At 42.9% G+C, this 15982-nt stretch overlaps 1 protein-coding gene across 1 annotated transcript in view; it reads left to right on the forward strand.

The window, feature by feature from the left end:
* gbe1b (glucan (1,4-alpha-), branching enzyme 1b) overlaps positions 1–15982 on the forward strand; it is a 255845-nt gene that overhangs the window by 212064 nt on the left and 27799 nt on the right. Inside the window, exon 14 of the mRNA XM_033976749.2 lies at positions 6885–7015. Coding sequence (XP_033832640.1) covers positions 6885–7015 — 131 coding nt within the window. The remainder of the gene's footprint in view (positions 1–6884; positions 7016–15982) is intronic.

Below are 15982 nucleotides of genomic sequence, written 5' to 3' on the forward strand. Positions count from 1 at the left end.
AGTTAGTTTTGTGTAAATCATCCAAAACCCTCCGCTCCATTCAGAAACAAGTACTTTACACCTGCCACCATTTATAATATACCTTAGGGCCAATCAGTGAATTTTTAGTGTTTATTTTAAAACGGTGTCTCTGTTGGAATTGACAAGGTACCAAGTACAAAAGCGAACTGGATGATGAAAACGGATGGCTTCACATTTTAATGTGAAGCCATTTTAATGAAGAGAGAGAAAAGAAAAATTGTCCTTGGCCTTGTCTGAAAATATTCAAAAAGCATCACGCATCTTTTCAACACTCCAGACATACAAAAAAAATCTCATTAATGTTTTATGTTCTAAATGAAATATATAAAACGTAGCTTTTCTTTTAATAAGCTATTGCACCTAAAAAGTATGTTGCCACAATTATAATTGAATAATATACTTTTAAAGACCGTATAATATTGTTGCCTCAACAAAAACATACATCTCCAAAGCTCATAATGCTCTGTTCCACCTTGTGATATCATGGAGCGGTAGTTTTCAAGTTAGCAGCTCCCTTTTAGCTTTTGTTTAGTTCGAGGGCTGAAATCATTCAAATGATTTTAGTGAAGGTGTATGGAGTTTAAAAACGTGGAGTGGAGCTCTTCCTATATTGCCACATGACGTCACAAGTGTTTTCTGTGGTGTTAGAGAAGAACTCAGCCTAATTATGCAGGATGTGTGATTTAAAAATGTGTGAATGAAACAAAACACAACTTTTTGATGAGGAAACAACATAACAAAATAACGTAATGTGCTCTTTGATCAGTAATCAATTGGAGCCCTTATAATAGTTTAAAAATAGTTAACTAGCCAAAAGTTTCCCACGCCCACCAAGGCATACAGAAGTTGTGTCCTTAGGCAATACACTCCACCCACTCTTTAAAGCTAAAGTTAAAGTGTTTCATCATGATCTGTGCTTCTCAAACTTTTCCCAGACATATCCCTAAAGACGTTCGACCCATAGTTCTGTGCACGTCTTGGTCTCATGTACAGTACATTCTGCATTATTTAGGCTTACACCATACCTTACATGAGAGCCTTTGGTATTCAGTGTATTAAGTTACTTATTTATGGACTCAGTCCTGTGTAGAGGTATATAAAATAACATGGATTCTGCAAGTAACAAGATGTGAAGCTGTACGAATTGGGTTAGAAACAAATCCTGGTAGCACTAAAGTTGGCTCATCGCAGTGTTTACTTCATTGACTGAAATATTTTGTCATAGATTTTATTTCATTTCATTTTTTGCTGACTAAAAATAAAGGCTCATTTAAATAATATTCAATGATGACTAAAATAAATAAAGATTAAACAAACATTTACAAAATGGACAAGTGGAGACTAGATCCTAGCTACTCTTTTTCATTCACACCAAACACGATCCTGTACAAACTAAACATCCAAGGAACATGTCCCAAAGCAATGCAATTGAATTAACATAAAAAAATGATACTTTCAGGCTGACTAAATGTGTTAGTTGACTAAATTAACCCTAACCCTAAAATCAAATCATTTGTGAAAAGCCTGAGAGAAATAAAAACACTGGTTTGTAGTGAATAAAATCTGAAATCAGAACAAGTTAGGTGAAAATGAATAGACACGGAAAATAACACAACTCCCAGCATGTGTAAACATGTATTTTTGTGAACGTGTCTAAATGACATTATTTTAGTTTCATTTGGAAACCACTGGTTCGTGTAATGATTCATGCTTTGCCCTACTTGAATCTACAACAAGTAGTATTTTAACCGAGAATTTGGCTGTTGTTTTTCTTCGTAATTAAGTCATGTATGAATTCTGGCTGTGCGTTGCTGTATCAATCAGAGGTGTACTGTGACTCACTGAACCATGGCCACCTTTACAAGCTGAGGCAGAGAGCTCCGTCCTGGCTCTGTGCGTGCTGCCTGCCGGTGTGGGTGAATGGGCGCGAGCAGAGCTCCCGGCAGTGGAAGCGTCTGGCAAACACTGTGCATACATTTGGCTCGGCCACTCACACACAGGGCCTGTTCCTTCTGGCTCCTCTATTCTCTTTTATGTTCCGCCATATTGCAGCTGACAGTGATTCAGCCTACACTCAACACGTAATTGCATTGTGTTATTGTGTGATTTTTTTTTATTTTTTTTTTAGCATAGCCAATCAAATTGAGTTTAAAACAATTATGTCGCATCATGTTGGCAGTTAAAGGTGTACATTTTATGAAACCTCAAGGGCTTGTGCAAAGAGGTGTTCCAATATGCTGTTCTACCAGACTGGGTTTAAAGCTGTTTTCTGCTCATTTCGTTTTACATGTTTACTTGGAGCCCCTCCCTGAACCGCCACCTTAACGTGGTGGAGGGGTTTGAGTGCCCGAATGATCCTGGGAGCTATGTTGTCGAGGGCTTCATGCCTCTGGTAGGGTCACCCATGGCAAACAGGTCCAGGGAGACGGGATAGACGAAGAGCGGTTCAGAAGCCCCTTATGAAGAAAATGAAATCAAGGCCAGTTACGTCGCCCGGACCGGCGTTACCGGGGCCCCACCCTGGAGCCAGGCCTGGAGTGGGTGCTCGACAGCGAGCGCCCGGTGGCCGGGCCTTTCCCCACGGGGCCCGGCTGGGCTCAACCCGAAGGAGTGACGTGGGGCCGTCCTCATGTGGACCCACCACCCGCAAGAGGATCCGTAAGGGGCCGGTGCATGAAGATCTGGGCAGCAGTTGAAGGCGGGGGCCTCGACGACCGGATCTCTGGACATGGAGACTGGCTCTGGGGACATGGAATGTCACCTCGCTGGGGGAGAAAGAGCCGGAGCTTGTGCGGGAGGTTGAGCGTTACCGACTAGATATAGTCGGCCTTGCCTCCACGCACAGTTTGGGCTCTGGAACCCAACTTCTGGAGAGGGGCTGGACTCTCCATTTCTCTGGCGTTGCCCGCAGGGAGAGGCGGCGAGCTGGGCCTGCTCATTGCCCCACAGCTCAGCCGCTTCGTGTTGGGGTTCACTCCGGTGAACGAGAGGGTTGCGTCCCTGCGCCAGGGACAGGTCTCTCACTGTTGTGTCGGCCTACGGGCCAAACAGCAGTGCAGAGTACCCGGCCTTCTTGGAGTCCCTGGGAGGGGTACTAGACAGTGCACCGACTGGGGACTCCGTTGTTCTCCTGGGGGACTTCAACGCCCATGTGGGTAACGAAAGTGACACCTGGAGCGGCGTGATTGGGAAGAACGGCCTCCCTGATCTGAACCCGAGTGGTGTTTTGTTATTGGACTTCTGTGCTAGTCACAGTTTGTCCATAACAAACACCATGTTCAAGCACAAGGGTGTCCATCGGTGCACGTGGCACCAGGACACTCTAGGTCGGAGGTCGATGATCGACTTTGTTGTCGTGTCATCTGATCTCCGACCGCGTGTCTTGGACACTCGGGTGAAGAGAGGGGCTGAGCTGTCAACCGATCACCACCTGGTGGTGAGTTGGATCCGCTGGCGGAGGAGGAAGCCGGACAGACCTGGCAGACCCAAGCGTATTGTAAGGGTCTGTTGGGAACGCCTGGCAGAGCCTTCTGTCAGAGGGGTCTTCAACTCCCACCTCCGGGAGAACTTCTCCCTAATCCCGGGGGAGGTTGGAGACATGGACTCCGAGTGAGCCGTGTTCTCCACCTCTATTGTCAATGCGACCGCTCGTAACTGTGGTCGTAAGGTCTGCGGTGCTTGTCTCTGCAGCAATCCCCGAACCCGGTGGTGGACACCGGAAGTAAGGGATGCCGTCAAGCTGAAGAAGGAGTCCTATCGAGCCTTGTTGGCTTGTGGGACTCCTGAGGCAGCCGATGAGTACAGGTGGGCCAAGCGGGCCAAGCGTGCTGCGGCTCGTGCGGTTGCAGAGGCAAAAACTCGGGGTTGGGAGGAGTTCGGGGAGGCCATGGAGGAGGACTATCAGACGGCCTCAAAGAAATTCTGGAAAACCGTCCGACACCTCAGGAGGGGGAAGCAGTGCTTCACCAACACTGTTTACAGTGCGGGTGGAGAGCTGCTGACCTCGACTGGGGATGTTGTCGGGCGGTGGAAGGAATACTTTGAGGATCTCCTCAATCCCCCCGTCATGTCTTCCGAGGAGGATGCAGAGACTGGGGACCCGGAGGCGGACTCGTCCATCACCCTGGCTGAAGTCACCGAGGTGGTTAGCAAACTCCTCGGTGGCAAGGCTCCAGGGGTGGAAGAGATCGTCCCGAGTACCTCAAGTCTCTGGATGTTGTGGGACTGTCTTGGCTGACACGTCTCTGCAACATCGCGTGGCGGTCGGGGACAGTACCACTGGAATGGCAGACAGGGGTGGTGGTCCCCCTTCTTATACAGTTACAGGGGAATCACACTCCTCAGCCTTCCCGGTAATGTCTATTCCAGGGTACTGGAGAGGAGAATCCGACCGATAGTCGAACCTCGGATTCAGGAGGAGCAGTGTGGTTTTCGTCCTGGTCGTGGAACACTGGACCAGCTCTATACTCTCCATCGGGTCCTCGAGGGTTCATGGGAGTATGCCCAACCAGTCCACATGTATTTTGTGGATCTGGAGAAGGCATTCGACCGTGTCCCTCGTGGTGTCCTTTGGGGGGTGCTCCGGGAGTATGGGGTCTGGGGCCCTTTGCTAAGGGCTGTCCGGTCCCTGTATGACCGGAGCAGGAGCTGTGTTCGCATTGCCGGCAGTAAGTCAGACCTGTTCCCGGTGCATGTTGGACTCCGCCAGGGCTGCCCTTTGTCACCGGTTCTGTTCATTATATTTATGGACAGAATTTCTAGGTGCAGCCAGGGGCCGGAGGGGGTCTGGTTTGGGAACCACAGGATTTCATCTCTGCTATTTGCAGATGATGTTGTCCTGATGGCTTCTTCGAGCCAGGACCTGCAACAGGCACTGGGGCGGTTTGCAGCCGAGTGTGAAGCGGCTGGGATGAGAATCAGCTCCTCCAAATCCGAGGCCATGGTTCTCGACCGGAAAAAGGTGGTTTGCTCTCTCCGGGTGGGTGGTGAGTCTCTGCCCCAAGTGGAGGAGTTCAAGTATCTCGGGGTCTTGTTGACGAGTGAGGGAAGGATGGAGCGTGAAATTGACAGGCGGATCGGTGCAGCGTCTGCAGTGATGCGGTCGCTGTATCGGTCCGTTGTGGTGAAGAAGGAGCTGAGCCGAAATGCGAAGCTCTCGATTTACCGGTCAATCTATGTTCCTACCCTCACCTATGGTCATGAGCTCTGGGTAATGACCGAAAGGACAAGATCGCGGATACAAGTGGCCGAAATGGGTTTCTTCCGCAGGGTGGCTGGGCGCACCCTTAGGGATAGGGTGAGGAGCTCAGTCACACGGGAGGAGCTCGGAGTAGAGCCGCTGCTCCTACACGTTGAGAGGAACCAGTTGAGTTGGCTCGGGCATCTGCTCAGGATGCCTCCTGGACGCCTCCCTAGGGAGGTGTTCTGGGCATGTCTCACCGGGAGGAGGCCCCAGGGAAGACCCAGGACACGCTGGAGGGACTATGTCTCTCAGCTGGCGTGGGAACGCCTTGGGATCCCACCGGAGGAGCTGGAGGACGTGTCTGGGGTAAGGGAAGTCTGGGAGTCCTTACTTAGACTGCTGCCCCCGCGACCCGGCCCCGGATAAGCAGAAGAAAATGGATGGATGGATGGATGGATGGATGTTTACTTGGAGTGTATGTTGCTTCATTAACACTTGTTTGATGAATCTATAGCCATAAGTCTGCTCCCCCTGAGCAATCACAAAACACTTGGTTTGAAATTTCCCATGATTGTTGTGTCACAGATAGAGACCCTGTGCAGTTTTTAAGTAAATAAACCATATCATACCATAAACTATTACCAGATCCATTCAGAGCATTTCATTAGCTAACATTAGTTTTCTCCATGATGATTCCCTCTGCTGAAGTATTGAAGCAGTAAAATACTGTGTGGGTCTTTAATTAGCCATTACTTTACGTTCTTCAACATGAAATGTCAAAGCAAAGATACTGCAGAGCATGTTTAAAGGACAATACAAATGATGGATGATGTGTGTTCTTAAAAAGCTATTGTGTTGTAGGGGCCCTAGTTTGAATTTTGTCATTCTTACCTTATTACCCATACATTTGCCTATCAATGCAGTTCATTATGTCAAAGTCCTTGCAGTCTCTCTCTTAAAGAGCACACCAACCATTGATATATACTGCCTGCGTTACTTGCATATACGCAAATTCATTATCATAGATTTTATTGCTAAGGGATATCTTGAAAAACAGTGAGCAGGGTCACCACAAATCTGACCCCGTAGAGGTCACCTGCTCCGATAGAAAAGTTTAATGCAATACTTTGGAACACAGTTCAAAATCAATAACAAAAAGGTGGCAGACCATATCTCAGAAAAGTTACATAATGCACCTTTAAAACTAACTTTTTTACTTTACTTTCTTTCTGTCAAATACATTTTAGCTACATATAGATTTGAATCTACTTTTCCTTAAAAAACCTTATGGTCTTTTCTTCATATTGTCAGTTCATTCTTTCTGCCCTGTGCCACGACTCCTTATTTCTTCTGGTGAACTCGCTGGCTTCATATTGGCTCAATGAACCAGGGCGCTAAAAATAGTGCGACGCGGCTGACATTGATAATCTACACTAATGACACGCTAACAGTAGCCCTCTCCACACCAGAGTGGCAGCTATATCATGAGCAGCTGTCTGGGGCCGAGAGCTTTCACCCCACTGCACCATCTCCAATTTGACACCAGAATGAGAATTTTCCAGACCCGTAATACCACATGCCATTATGAGTTTCGAAAATTCAAGATGGAGGGAAAAGTAATGAGTATTCATGAAGACATATTTGATGAGGCGCTCTCTCTCTTGTGCCTTCTTGCCCCCAGGCTTTTGTCAGCGCCAAGCATGAGGAGGACAAGGTCATTGTGTTTGACAGGGCCCAAGTGGTGTTCGTCTTCAACTTCCACCCGAGCAAGAGCTTCCAGGACTACAGAGTGGCTGTGGAGGTTCCAGGGAAGTATCCTTTTTTTCAGGCTTGGCTTCTGCTGGGTTTGGATAAGTATTTGAGCACTGGCATTTAGCTGGTATGCTACCTTGCACTCAAACATAAACATTTGTTTTGGAGGGTTCATTTGAAAGATATTTATTGAACATGTCACTGCTGTATAAAGCAACAGGTAGTCTCCGTTTAATCTAATTTGCTGATATTTTATTTAAAACTATTAAAGATAAGATAAGATAAGATAAACTTTATTGTCCCAAAAGGGAAATTTGTCTTGGGCTCACTGCCCGCAGCTTAAAATCACAGTTACACTCACACGTACACAACAGTCTCAAGATACATGTGCCATCATTAATGTCCATAGTCCATTTGTGCACTGCACAAATGGACACAAATTAACTATACTTATTTTAAAACTGGATGGATTTTAGACCATGCACTTACTTAGTTTTTAATATGTCCAAACTACTATTAGCACTATCAATATGCTCTTTAACTATGGTTCAAAGTTCAGGTAAATTAATTGGACGTACTTTTGGACAACTTGAAATTTCCATTTTCAAATGTGTAAAATCTTTGAGTAGGCACACCAGTCTATAGGAGTTTAGACTTTTTATGTGAAGAAACATTCTAAGGTAACTATTTGTTACTACTGGACTATGACATAAACTACAAAACTCACAAAAAATATAGATAAAAGTCCAAAGAACAAAAGTGCGGCTCGAGCCGCATGCGGCTCTCTGCCAATAGGAATGCGGCTCTTTGCCTCTTATCATATTTTCTATATACTGCAGCTCTTTGCATCGTTTCATGTTTCACTTATTTTTTCTCCCTTAAAACACATTCAAATCCACCAGGGCTTATTAAAACAAATAATAAACAATATATAAAAACTGATTTATCAGCTTTTTTTACGCTGCATCTGACACGTAACCGCTTGTCATCTGCGCGGGTTATGTCTAGAGGCAGGAAAATAAGTAAACATTTCATGCGCGTGCAGACTGTTACCCTCGTCGGCAAAATGGCAAAATGCAAAACTAAATGAAAATATGAGGATGAACACAGAACATTTCTGGAAGAATTTGAAAATGCTTACTTTTTTATTGAACGGAATGGCAAATCACACTGTTTAATCTGCAATACTACAATATCACATTTCAAGGCTTCAAATCTTCAGCGTCATTTTAGCTCTCTCCAGGCTAATATGGACAAGGAATTCCCCAAAGGTTCTGAACTACGCAAGCACAAACTGAGCACCTTGAAAAGCCAGGTAAAAAGACAGTCTCAAATGTTTCAGCAATTGAGCAAGCATGGAGAAACTGTGACACTTGCATCCTATAAAGTGGCGTGGAAGATTGCCCGTGCTAAAAAAAACGTACAACGAAGGAGAGTTTTTAAAACTTTGTTTTTTAAAGTTTTGTGGATGTAATTGAAACCTTGGCTCCAGATAATTAAAAAATCCCACTGAGATTATCATCCCATCACTCCAACAAGGTAAGAAAATCTGTGATGTGGTTTGGAAATAACACCTGATTTATGCTTGTGTTAATATTTTAATAAGATAAGTCTTTATTAGTCCCACAGTGGGGAAATTCCAGTATTGCACCGCACAGTTAAAGAACAGAAGGATAATGGTACATGCAATAAAACAAGATAATATATAAATAGCTTAGAATAATAAAAAAATAGACTTAAAAAATAAACTAAAAATATTCCATCAGTTTACATTATACAGGCCCTACATGTGTTTCTGAAGTGTGTTCAGTAGTTGTGTGTGTCAGAGAGAGACAGAGATGAAGATAAAAAGCAAATGTGTGTGTGTGTGTGTGTGTGTGTGGGGGGGGGGGGGGGGGGGGGTGATATAGCGAGAGAAAGAGAGAGAGGAAGAGATGCCTGTGTGTGTTTATGTGTGTATGTGGGGGGGGGGGGGGTATCTGACCCCTGGGGTAGGTGCTGTGTTAACTCTGGCTAAGCTGCATTTGATGTGTGTGTTGAGGGTGGACACTTATCTTGAAATGAACAGAAGTACAATGCTTGCTGTTGTTTTAGGAAGTAATATGGTTGTAATTGTGTGTGTGTGTGTCTGTCTTGGCAGGTTAGTGCATTGTGTGGCTCTTTGACTCTTACGGTTGAAAATTTTGGCTCTTTGTACCTAACTTGTTTGCCACCCATGGTACAGACCATCCATCTCTAGGGAGGGTGATGCCAAGCCACTTCGACTGGCGCGTCATGGCGTGAAAGAGCAGCAGCTCTACTGCCAATGGGGCTATCATCATCAATAGTGTTCTTTTATCCCCTGTGTCTGCACTATTGCTTTTTTAATGCATCCCTCTGCCCTTCCCTATGTGTGGCACATGACATTTTTGATGAATCCTAAAAGTCCTCATTGCTTCAGTGCTCATTCACAGTGGCACAGTTGAGTTCACCTTCTCTCATTATCACCCCATTTTGCACGGTTACAGTTGAACACCCTTTAGCTCTCATCACATTATACACAGACGGAGCACAGTGTTGTAAAGACACTCACTAATATCAGTTATTTTGCTGATATACACCACCAGTCAAAAGTTTTCATTTTGTTCTTTTTTTTAATTTTTTACATTGTAGATCCTCACTGAATGCATAGAAACTATGACTGAACATGTGGAATGTAGTAATAAACTCAGCATAACTTTTAGGTTAATTTTAGATTTTTGAAACAGCCACCTTTTTCTTTGGTCACTGGTTTGCACACTTGGCATGCCATGACCCTGACATGGTACAATTTGTTCTGAAATGTGATTCTTTGTCACTTTGTTTAAAATGTAAACTTTGAACAGAATCCAATAAAACCATAAATCGCAAGTCTAGTCACCATACTTGTCAAAAAAAATCCCAAATCGTTCAAGCCTAATGCTGATGCTGTTTAGAAGGGCGTTTAGGTCTCACAGAGCCTGCAAAGCCATTTCTTTAGCGGTATTGGTCTCTTCCCACAGACCTCGTACAGGATTTTAATGAGTCCCACAGATGTAACTATGGCAGCGTCAATATGTGAGGACATCCGAAGGGACACAGACATGCATTTGTGCTCGTAGGTTTAACAACACTGGTATAATATGAGAATTATGATGTCCCTTTTTCAGAGAATGAGCTAGAAGGTCCTCTGTCTCCATCAAATTCTCCAGCTAAATGCCAGCTGTCCTCTTGATTTCTCAGTGAAGCATTCAGCCAGTGATTCCTAATTTAAAACGTGTAGAGTAATTGAGTTGGATTTTTAATGAATAGTTTTATAGGTATGTTGTTGTTTTGCATAGCTTTGACATTTGTAGTTAAAGACAGATTTTATATAACTTGAGCAACATGGCAAGCTTTTATATAATAAAACTGATAAGAAACCTGTACTGGGCACCAGTTAATTTCTGGCATAAAAATGCCCTATAGGCCACCCTATGGGGTAGTGTTTGCTCACTTATAGATTACCCTAAATAGTGTTTTATTTATTGTTTCGTATCACCATGTGCTCGGATATTGACCAAGGTCAATTTAAACTTTTAAGGAAAGGTCTGTGCTAAGTCTAGTTTCAAAACTAGTTTTAGCATTGATTAGTTTCTGGGTATTTTTTTTTTTTGTCCACCCTCATCTGGTCCAATTAGGTTCATTAGGTTTTCTGATATAATTATATTCTATACTACTATTGCACATATTCAGTGCATGAACAGACCTGTTCAAAAGACTACTGAAAAAAACTTGTTTTTATCATACCTTGATGGTTACAGCTGCAATCTGCTGCATTCCTCAGAAATGTCATATAGTGTTGTAGTGACATATGTGGTCAGCTGATTTAAAGCCTTGTGCAACTTTTTTTTTGCCAAACAATAGACTAAAATAAAACTTTTTTTGCCATCATGGTTGTGTTTATTTAACTGAAAACTGTAGAAAAACATGGGTCCTTACTGAGAGTGGGCTTGCATCTCCATAAAACTGACTCTGGCCTGGAGGAGGGCCTCCTCCTACTTGTTTCCATGGAAATGCTGTGCCTTTGGCCATAATATTTCCTGTGTGTCATAAAACGTGTTTATCTCCATGGAGAATGTTCTAAAGTATGGTTTGGTATTGTTTTAACTTTCTATCTACACGGACTCATGTAGTTGACTTTCCATCCCCAGAAAATCACTTTAAGGTTAGTATAACCTACTCTGGAGCCAGGACTCTCCTGAAAAAAGTTTTTGATAAAAGTCAATTAAAAAAGATAAATATAGAAAAGAAGTAAAGAAGTTAACATATGTCTTAATGTCATAATCCACTGTAATGAGAATAATACAACTGTAATCTATGGTTCCATGATCTGGTTAATGACATGTTGCTCTTAATTGTCCCTCTCTCTACCAGCAGCTGCAGCTGGGTCTTGGCTGAGTCCTCTAATAACAGTGCATCGCCAACACCGCACACCCGCTAACATGCATGCTGCTAACCCTGTGCGTCACTAACACTGTTTGTTAGAGTTTATTTTCATTTAGACGGATCCATGCATTTCATTCTCGCGGTGCAGCTTTTGATGTCTGCGCTAGGCCTCAGACACTGGGCAGGTTGAGAGGGAAATGCAAATAAACACCGGGGCAAATCCGGAGCTGTCATTATAGAGCAGCGCCGTAAACACATAAGGCAGGAGAAGGTAAACGCGCTCGTGCCTCTACCAGGAGATGCAGATCCTCCGATGGGAACGCGTGCACTGGATCCAATTAGGAGAGAAGACAGATGAAAGTGCCACTCAGAGCCAGAGGAGGTAAACAAGATGCGCTCAAAGAGTCCAGAAGTGCTTTTTCATTACAGCGGGCTGACATACAGGCTGACTGCCCCCCGACTCACATAGCAGCAGCTGTAATGGGCCCCTGTAACTGTCCACACAGCGTGCCAACAAAATAGTGTAATTTCAATTTGAGTTTAGCCGGACAATAGGAAAGTGGTTTGGGTGACTTAGAGAGCCGAATATTTCTCTGTTGCATTTAACTGTCTGCTGGGTAAGGACAGCTAATTGTTTTGAATACAGATTAAAGCTGCTGGTATGAATTTATACAGTAAGCTAATATGACTGTGTCATTCAGTCAGCAGAAGGTGGTGTTCTTCAGTAATTTTAATGAGCTTTTCTGAGATTTTTGTAATTTTCTTCTTCTTGGCACTCTAATCTCTATTAATTCCTCCTCAATTTTTTTAATTATAAGGACATTTACAATAGTTAACCCAAGTGTCAGAAATTAAGCTTTTAGAAGAAAGCTCCAGATTGTATTTCTGCATGTGTAGAGTGCCTGGCCTCTATATATTTGTGACAAGCTCCTCTTTCCCCTCTTATCACACTACGTTCTTCCCCATTACCTCTTATTTTGTCTCCACTCCCAACACCCCAAACTACCTCACTGCCAGCCATTAAAATGCAGTCAGTGTCAGCTTTTACAACCATCAATGTTTTTTCCCTTTTTTGTATAGACACATTTTTCACACTGGTTATCAGGCTGGTTGGACCATTTGAAATCCCAGTTGGCGCCTCGTCATGAAAGGCATACCTGTCAGACTAGATTGGTCTTTGATTCACTCGGCACCCTTAGGCATTCTCCCATTTTGTGTCGCTCTTACTTAAATTGCGCTTCGGAATGATTCAAGCGCCGGCGACAATAACTTTTGACAACGTAGATGGAGAGACAGGCAGAGTGTGTAAGCAATAAGTCTGTCATTATCTGGAATTAGGCAGATAAAACAAGATGGATACTGTGCGGGAGTTGTAATATGTGAGGTGTTAAGATGTACTCCAGAAAGATGTATGCTTTCATCAAAAGGCGTGAACTCCATATGAACTGTTTTCAATGAGAGGAGCTAGGGAGGTGTTAGCACTTGTAACTTAAAACTATGATTAATTGCAGATTCTTTTCTGCAGAGGTTTACAAAGTTAGGAGGTAAATACGGTGACAGTATGGTGTTATTGGAATAGAAAGAAATTGTGTTATTATTTGCTTGGAAACAACTAAACAGGATAACGATTTAGTAAACTTTGTCAATTATGTGTAGAAAGTTATGTAATGACACTAGCATAGTTTGGTTGGTTAGAGTCAACACAAAAGGTTCAAGTTTGAATGCACTGCACTGGCTGCCTGTCAGCTTCAGGATTGGTTTTAAGATTCTGTTGATGGTTTTTAAATGTTTCCATGGGTTGGTCCTTCCTTGTCTCTTCGAGCTTCTGTCTGTCCATGCTCCCAGTAGAACTTTGAGATTAGCAGATCAGATGATTTTGGATGTTCTAGGGTCCCAGTTAAAAAGTCGAGGAGACTTTTGCTCTCTGGAACACTCTTCCTCTAGGTATTAGAACAGCACCCTTCAAATATTTTTAAATCTTTGTTGAAAACTCATTTGTTTGCATTGGCTTTTAACATGAGCTGAGTGGGACACTTGTATTGTATTGTTTTATTGTCTTTTTGTATGTTTTGTTTTATAAGATTGCACTTTATATCGCCTTTGTACAGCACTTTGGATAGCTGTGGTTGTTTTTAAATGTGCTTTTTAAATAAATTTGACTTGATGAGTATTATCGGCCAGTAGCACTTAGTAAGTAAAGAAAAAAAAATAGTGTTCTTTTTGTGTCTTTTTATTTTACATAAACAATATTTATTACATCACAGATCTTTTCACATGTCCCTCCCATCTCCTTTTGATTCAAAATAGAATGGACGTAAAATTATAATCAAAGAAATAAGTATAATTACAACATTTGTACTGAACATAAAACCTAGGTCTAGTATTTACAAAAATACATTCTGACGGTTCTAAACTACACATTTATAAGCATGGTCCTTTCATGTCATTGGTGCTTTTCAGATTGTAGAATATGATGATGCCATACTCCCAGATGGGTGGACCATAAACTGTTCAATATTGTGTACTGTCATAGGAAGTAAAGGAGGCAAATTCACAGGTTGAACCTGATCATTTCCAGTAGTGACTAGACCCAAGAACTTGTCATTACAATAACAATCTGCATTTGAACAATGTTTATTTAAGCTTCTGCCCACCTGTATTAAATAGTATTGGCCTATTGCTGGCTTTCAGATGACATCTCTATGCCAATAATATTTAGTACAGATGGAGACAGGTAAGGTCAATATTGTTCAAATGTAGATTTTTGTTGTGTTCTTGGGTATGATCAATAAGAGACATTTTGGAACCTTTTGTATATTTTATGGCAAAGTACCACGTTATCAATGGGTTTCAGTCCCGTGACTAATTTGTTGTTGTCGGCCATCTTGAGGACCTCTTGAGGATGAATTGTAGCTTATCTGCCCTGTTGGAGAGTCATGATGCTACATCAAAAAATAGCACATCTCACAGAAAATGGAAGTTTGGGGTTTTGACCCTTAAATACTCCTGTTGACACCACTTGCCAAAAGTATCTTTTGTTTGGAGAAATGAGGACATATGATCACACTAAGGCTAAATGTTTCAATTCCTTGCATTTAGGCCTAACTGATTTTAACCAAAATTTAATGAATGGCCCAAAAGTCGCAAAACACCGTCTAACCAGAAAAGCACACTTTTGAAAGCTTTGGAAGCTGCCTGATTGTAACCCCTGCTGTTATGAACTTGTAAACAACTTCATGTTAAACAAGTTTTCTGAAACAAAGTGTTGACCATACAGTCTGGAGTGAATTATTAGAGTATACTGATCCCTCCCAATGGCATCCATTTCTGGCGACGAACAGGGTCTTTATGGTTGTTATGTGGTACGACATGAAATGAGCTGAAGTGTCACGAATGAGCCACAGGTGTAGAACACAGTTAAGATGCTCCTGGAAACATAAACATTATAATTTATAATTCATTTATTATTCCCTTGCCCCCCAAACAACCCCTTTACCCCTCCGTCCCACCATTTTATTGACAAAGGCCGTATCGATTACAATAGTTTACAGCTGAACGGAAAAGCTGTCGCGCTAGTCCCTTAGCGGCTAACAAAGAGGTAATGGTTCCAAAGGCTGGTAACTGCCAATTTGTGCAGCCCCATGCTTCCTTCAAAATTTTGCCAGGTTTGGATTACTGTAACTAGGCCTCATTCGCAGAGGCCGCTTGTGCTATAGACAAGCACAAGTTACGATGAGCGTGAGAGATGGGAGAGGGGAACAAGGGGGTTTGGAGTGGAATTGGGCAATTGTTTTACAATATTAATTAGGGATGCCAAATCTAAGTATATAGGTTATGTAGATGACACCACAACCTCTGGAACTTTATTAGTGAGTGGCAATGGTGAGTAATGACATGTAAGAGCTCAAAACACATGTTAGCTTTAGCTGCTTATCTTAGCTTGAACTGTTAAAAGAGCGATCTCAGACATTTTTTTTTCAGTCTAGTCCTTTTATGTGAGATCCAGCTTGACAAAAACCTGTACAGTTATTATTAGTCCATAAATACTTGCCAGTCCAATCTGATCATTATTTATGACAGAAATCAAGTTTTATCTCAGTTTAGCCTTGAGACTGTTTTTCACCTAGACTCGAGTCACCTGACCCGAAAGTATTGAGCTGTGTGTCCGATTTGCTCTGTTAATGAAGCACTATAGAGTCCACTAAAGAGTGTGGGGCTGTGTAGTGAATGAGGGGTCAGGGGCTAGAGTAGACATAGGGACACAGCCAAGAAAATCATGTAAACAATAGTAGAAAATCAATGAACAGTAATTTATTATTTTCTTGCTTCCTTCGCAGGCGTTCTGCTCGTTCTTGTCACGCAAAGTCTTATGGGGGGTAGCTCAACTGCGCATGGTCAATGGGCAGGACCGGATGTACCTAGCCGCTAAAGGCTAAATTTGCGAAGTGTGTTGTTGAGCACAACCCACTGACTTCAATTGGCGGCCAGGTTTAGGCCCTGGGGCTTGACAGCAGCACACTAGCTTGCTCACTGTGTCTCAAAGTCACTTTTAAACTGCTGCCTCCGCGACCCGGCACAGGATAAAGCATAAGAAAATGGATA

This window comes from Periophthalmus magnuspinnatus, chromosome 13 (genome assembly GCF_009829125.3).
Source record: "Periophthalmus magnuspinnatus isolate fPerMag1 chromosome 13, fPerMag1.2.pri, whole genome shotgun sequence".
NCBI lineage: Eukaryota > Metazoa > Chordata > Actinopteri > Gobiiformes > Gobiidae > Periophthalmus > Periophthalmus magnuspinnatus.